Below are 6354 nucleotides of genomic sequence, written 5' to 3' on the forward strand. Positions count from 1 at the left end.
GTGCCACCATCACGAGGGACAACGGGCAGAGCACAGTGAGGCTGCAGCTGAACAGCCTGAAGGACGAGGACTCGGCCATGTATTACTGCGCCAAACGTGCTGATGGTGGTAGTGGTTGGGCTGGTGCTGCTAAGATCAACGTGGCTGCTGGATTTAATGGGATCAGCCATTGCCCAGACTGGGAGCTCAGAGCCCAGGTGCTGGAGCTGAGCCCACAGTGTGAGCCTGTGTCGATCGCATCGATGCTGATCCTGGATTGATGGTGTCAGAAACCACAGACAGCGGGGGGAATATCCACATCCACATCAACATCCACATCCAAATCCACATCCACATCCATATCCACATCCACATCCACATTCATAATCGTCAGCATAACCATAACCGTGACCATGACCATACTGATGACTATGACCACGACCATAACCATGACTATAACCATTAACATAACCAAGACCATGAGCCTATCCAAGACCATGACCATAACTGTCTTTATGACCATGACCATGACCGTGCTGATGACCATGACCATCTGCATCGCAGTATCTGTATCCAGCAGCGACGTCGATCTCAGAAGCACCAGCCAAACCAACACTATCACCTCTGGCGCAGTAATACATGGCCGAGTCCTCGTCCTTCAGGCTGTTCAGCTGCAGCCTCACTGTGCTCTGCCTGTTGTCCCTTGTGATGGTGGCACGGCCCTGCACCGCCGATCCATAGCCTGTGCTACTACCATCATTATCAAGACCAGCGACGTATTCCAGCCCCTTTCCTGGTGCCTGTCGCACCCACAACATGCCATTATCGCTGAAGGTGAACCCTGAGGCCTTGCAGACGAAGCTGAGCCCTTTTCCGGGTATCTGAAAATCCCTATGGGGTCTCAGTGTGGTCTCTATGGTTTTCCAACAGGGTCTCATTGTGGTCTCTATTGGATCGTTATGGTGTCTCCATGGCGTCCCTATGGTGGTGGTGCTTATTATGGTTATGATGCTGGTGTGATAGATAGGGTACATTGGTGTTCAATGAGGGGATTTGGGGTGAAATAGTGGGATTTTGGGGCCTAGTGAGGGGATTGGGGGTAAAGTAGTGGGATTTGGGGGCACAATGAGTGGATTAGGGATGAAATAGTGTGATTTTGGGGTCCAATGAGTGGATTTGAGGCCTGGAGGAGGGCTCAGCCTCAATTAACGGCCTTTGGATTGTGGGATTTAGGGTCTAGTGAGTGGAATTGGGGTGAAATAATGGGATTTTGGGGTACAGTGAGTGGAACTGCGGTAGAATGAAGAGAATTTGGGGTACAATGAGTTGATTAGGGGTAAAATAATGAAATTTGGGGTAAAACAATGAGTGGATTTGAGGCCTGGAGGAGGGCTCAGCCTCAATTAACGGCCTTTGGATTTCGGGATTTAGGGCCTAGTGAGTGGAATTGGGGTGAAATACTGGCTTTGCACATAAGACCCCATAGAGATCCCATAGGCATCTCATTGAGTTCCCTTAGAGACACCATGGAGACCCCATAGAGACCCTAAATGAAGCAGTGAGGTTGGTTATGGTGGGAATAGCGCTGGTTATGGTGCTGATCATGGTGGTTACATGGACGCCACCTGAGCTCTGAGCTCCCAGTCTGGGCAATGTGGGATACCATTAAATCCAGCAGTGACGTCGATCCTATAGGCACCATCAGCATAACCATAAGCATCCCTGGCACAGTAATATATGGCCGAGTCCTTGTCCTTCAGACTGTCCAGCTGTAGCCTCACTGTGCTCTGCCCGTTGTCCCTTGTGATGGCGGCACGGCCCTTCACTGCCGACCCGTAGCCTGTGTATCCACCATCATCGCTAATACCAGCGACCCATTCCAGCCCCTTTCCTGGTGCCTGTCGCACCCACATCATGCCATTATTGCTGAAGGTGAACCCTGAGGCCTTGCAGACGAGGCTGATGCCTCCTCCGGGCCTTACACATGAGACAACATAGAAATCCCATTCGGAACTCATTGACACTCCACAGTGACCTCGTAGGCATCGCATTGAGTTCCCTTAGAGACATCTCTCTAAGGTTCTCCACTTCTCCATCCTTTCCATCCCACAGGTCTAATGGCGGCCGTGACATTGGACGAGCCCGGAGGCGGCCTCTACGCGCCTGGAGGAGGCCTCAGCCTCGTCTGCAAGGGCTCAGGGTTCACCTTCAGTGATCATGCCATGCAGTGGGTGCGACAGGCACCAGGAAAGGGGCTGGAATGGGTCGCTGGTATTAATAGTCCTGGTGCTGGTAGTAGCACATACTACGCGCCGGCGGTGCAGGGACGTGCCACCATCACGAGGGACAACGGGCAGAGCACAGTGAGGCTGCAGCTGAACAGCCTGAAGGACGAGGACTCGGCCATGTATTACTGCGCCAAAGAAGCTGGTAGTGGTGGTGGTGCTAATGGTGCTGGTTACATGGACGGCACCTGGTCTCTAATCTCAGTATTATGGCCATGTTATCAACATGGTCATGGTTATCAGCCATCACTGAGACCCAATGGGACAATATATGGACCAGTAGGTAGGGCCCACTATTGCTGCCGAAGCTTCTTGTGGTGCTGGTTTGTGACTGGTTATGCTCATCGTATGGACGTCCTGCTGGATTTAATGGGACCAATCCTGAGCCAGATTGGGAGATCAGAGCCCGTGGGTCCATGTAACCACATCATAAAGCACCACAATAACCACCAGCAGCACCACACTAATCACTCTTGCGCGGCAGTATACGGTGGCCGAGTCCTTCGTCCTCAGGCTGGTTCAGCTGCAGCTCTCACTTGCTGCTCTGCCGTTGTCCCTCGTGATGGTGGGACGGCAGCTGGCACCGCCGGGAGAGGTGTGTAACTACCATATTCTGGATACCAGCGACGCCATTGGGCCCCTTCCTGTGTGTCTGGCGGCACCAGTACATCGGTAGTATATCACTGAGGTGAACCTGAGCCCTTGAGAGCGAGGCTGAGGCCTCTATGGATGTCTGAAGATCCCTATTGGGGTTCAGTGTGGTGCTGCTGTTGGATCCGTTATGGGTCTCAGTGGATTCTCTAGTAGGGCTCATGAGGTTTTCTATTCTATTCTCTTCAGGAATCTTCAATGGGGTCTCAATGGTATCTCTAGGGGAATGCATGGACTGCCTATGGATCTTGTGGTGTTCATGAGTTCCTTATGGGATCCTTATGGAGTCTTATTGCAAGGCCTGTAGGAGGCCTCAGCCTCGTCTGCAAGGCCTAGGGTTCGACCTTCAGCAGTTTTGGCATGATGTGGGTGGCGACGGCACAGGAAAGGGCTGGAATACAGTCGCTGGTCATTAATGGTGCTGGTAGTACAAAGATACGTGCCAGCGGTGAAGGGCCGGTGCACATCACGAGGGACACGGCAGAGGCACAGTGAGGCTTCAGCGAAACAAGCCTGAAAGGAACGGGACTACGGCATGTATTACTGTCGCCAGAGGTTATAATAGTGATGGTTACGCTGCTTATGAGAATGAGTCGCTGCTGGATTTAATGTTTTGATCAGCCATTGCCAGACTGGGAGCCTCAGCGCCAGGGCTGGAGGCTGAGCCATCAGTGGTGACGCAGTGTCGATCACATCGATGCTGATCCTGATTGATGGTGTCGACACAAACAGGGGTGGGGAATATCCACATCCACTCAACATCGCGCATCCATATCCATATAAACATACATATCACATCACATTTCATATCCACATCCACATCCATATCATATCAACATCGCATTAGCATCACATCAACATCCACATCAATTCATCTATCCATATCAAGTCCATATCAATATTACATCCATATCCATATCATAGCATAACATAACCATGACATGACATTCACTATAACATGACATAACAAGACCATGAAGTATATCACATGGCATGACATAACTGGTGTTCATTACCTGACCTGAAACTAACCGTTCCATAACCATGACCATAACATGGCACATGACATCTGGCATCGTACTATCTACCACAACCATCCCACACACTGTGTGAACTATCAGCTCCCCAGCCTCGCCAATTCTGGGCAATTGGCTTGATCCATTAATCAGCAGTGACGTTGAATCTCATCAGGCAGGCAGGCAACACCGTGAGCACATTGGCGCAGTATACATGGCCGAGTCCTCGTCCTTCAGGCTGTTCAGCTGCAGCCTCACTGTGCTCTGCCGTTGCCTCGTGATGGTGGCACGGCCTGCACCGCGGCGCGTATCTTGTGTACTACATCAGTCCAAATACTGAGCCACTCACACATTTGGGGCCACATGAGACACCATAGGATCCCATAGAGAAACACACATCGCAGGCTCTGTAGTGATCCATAGAGACAGGGCTGTGCTGCACCTTGTGGGGTCGTTTTCATTGTCTCGCGTCAGAGGCCACAACCCCTGCATGCCACTGTTTGTGCCTGTGGCAGGCCCTGGTGTCTCCAGGAGCAAGCAGCTGCCATAGAAAATCTGATAGAAATAGAAGGAAAAGGGACAAAATCAGGCTTGGAAAGACAACGTGGAGCATCACCCACAGCTGCTCCATCTGCCGGCACAGCGCGGGGTTCAGATGGGACTGAAAGAAATGTGGTTTCCTGCCCCAAAATAGAGCTGAGCTGGGCCCAGCTGGGGCTGAGCAGCTGCTGGGGGCTGCTGACAGCATCGAGTGTGTGACAGAGCAGCACAGCATGGGGATGGAGGGAGATGGGGGTATGAGGAGTCATGGGGGGACACAGGGATGGATAGAGCAGCGGTGCAGGCCTCTACATGGAGGAAGGAGATTTGAGAACCCATAGGGATCCCATAGAGACCACATGGAGACCCTATAGGGATCTTCAGGCAATCATACGAGGGCTCAGGCTCAGGCTCATCTGCAAGGCCTCAGGGTTCACCTTCAGCAGTTATGGCATGGGATGGGTGCGACAGGCACCAGGAAAGGGGCTGGAATATGTCGCTGGTATTAATAGTGGTGGTAGTACCACAAGATACGCGCCGGCGGTGCAGGGCCGTGCCACCATCACGAGGGATAACGGGCAGAGCACAGTGAGGCTGCAGCTGAACAGCCTGAAGGACGAGGACTCGGCCACGTATTACTGCACCAAAAGTGCTGGTGGTGGTTGGGGTTATGAGGCTGGTTACATGGACGGCACCTGGGCTCTAATGTCCAGTATTATGGCCATGGTTATCAGCCCAGAATGGCAGATCAGAGCCCAGGTGGTGTCCATGTAACCAGCCTCATCACCAGTACCATAAGCAGCAGCGTACCAACCATCAGCACTTTTGGTGCAGTAATACATGGCCGAGTCCTCGTCCTTCAGGCTGTTCAGCTGCAGCCTCACTGTGCTCTGCCCGTTGTCCCTCATGATGGTGGCACGGCCCTGCACCGCCGGCACGTACCATGTGCTACTACCATAAGCAGGACTATTAATACCAGCGACCCATTCCAGCCCCTTTCCTGGTGCCTGTCGCACCCATCCCATGCCATAACTGTTGAAGGTGAACCCTGAGCCCTTGCAGATGAGGCTGAGCCTTCCTCCAGGCCTTACAGACAAAACCCCATAGAGATCCCATAAGGACCTCATTGAGACCCCACAGCAACCTCATAGGCATCACATTGAGTTCCTATAGAGACATCTCTCTAAGGTTCTTCACTTCTCCATCCTTTCCATCCCACAGGTCTAATGGCGGCCGTGACCTTGGATGAGTCCGGAGGCGGCCTCTACACGCCCAGAGGAGGCCTCAGCCTCGTCTGCAAGGGCTCAGGGTTCACCTTCAGCAGCTTTGAGATGTACTGGGTGCGACAGGCACCAGGAAAGGGGCTGGAATGGGTCGCTGGTATTAGTGGTTCTGGTAGTACCACAAGATACGGGCCAGCGGTGCAGGGCCGTGCCACCATCACGAGGGACAACGGGCAGAGCACAGTGAGGCTGCAGCTGAACAGCCTGAAGGACGAGGACTCGGCCATCGGGCCTTATGTATTACTGCACGAGATGTTATGGTAGGGGTTGTATTATAAGCTTAATCCGATCGACGTGGTGTGTGCTTATTTATGTTATGATACTGGTGTGATGGATGGGGTATATCAGGGTACAATGAGGGGATTCGGGGTGAAATAGTGGGAATTTGGTGGTACAACAGGTAGATTTGGTGTGAAATAGTGGAATTTGGGGTCCAGTGAGTTACTGCACCAGTGCTGATGATGACTGTGGTGGTTATTTGTGGTGCTGGTGATGAGGCTGGTTACATGGACACCACCTGGTGATCTGAGCTCCATCTGGAATGGCTTGATCCATTAAATCATTAGAGACGTCGATTCCATCGCAGCAACCCAACCACAT

At 52.3% G+C, this 6354-nt stretch overlaps 4 gene segments (V, D, J or C); 3 read left to right on the top strand and 1 right to left on the bottom strand.

Moving 5' to 3' along the window:
• Positions 1–260, top strand: part of LOC116652611 — a 4508-nt gene extending 4248 nt beyond the window's left edge. The window contains 1 exon segment of the V gene segment in view: positions 17–260. Within this exon segment, the coding sequence occupies positions 17–260 (244 nt within the window).
• Positions 261–1589: 1329 nt separating this feature from the next.
• LOC107307032 lies at positions 1590–1997 on the bottom strand. The segment is given in 1 exon segment: positions 1590–1997. A coding segment is annotated over 1 exon segment (408 nt).
• Positions 1998–2092: 95 nt separating this feature from the next.
• On the top strand, positions 2093–5245 carry LOC107307033. The segment is given in 2 exon segments: positions 2093–2171; positions 4895–5245. Coding segments are annotated over 2 exon segments (426 nt in total).
• Positions 5246–5695: 450 nt separating this feature from the next.
• LOC116652612 overlaps positions 5696–6354 on the top strand; it is a 6617-nt gene continuing 5958 nt past the window's right edge. Inside the window, 1 exon segment of the V gene segment in view lies at positions 5696–5741. Coding sequence covers positions 5698–5741 — 44 coding nt within the window.

Source organism: Coturnix japonica, unplaced genomic scaffold (genome assembly GCF_001577835.2).
Source record: "Coturnix japonica isolate 7356 unplaced genomic scaffold, Coturnix japonica 2.1 chrUnrandom469, whole genome shotgun sequence".
In the NCBI taxonomy this organism is placed as follows: domain Eukaryota; kingdom Metazoa; phylum Chordata; class Aves; order Galliformes; family Phasianidae; genus Coturnix; species Coturnix japonica.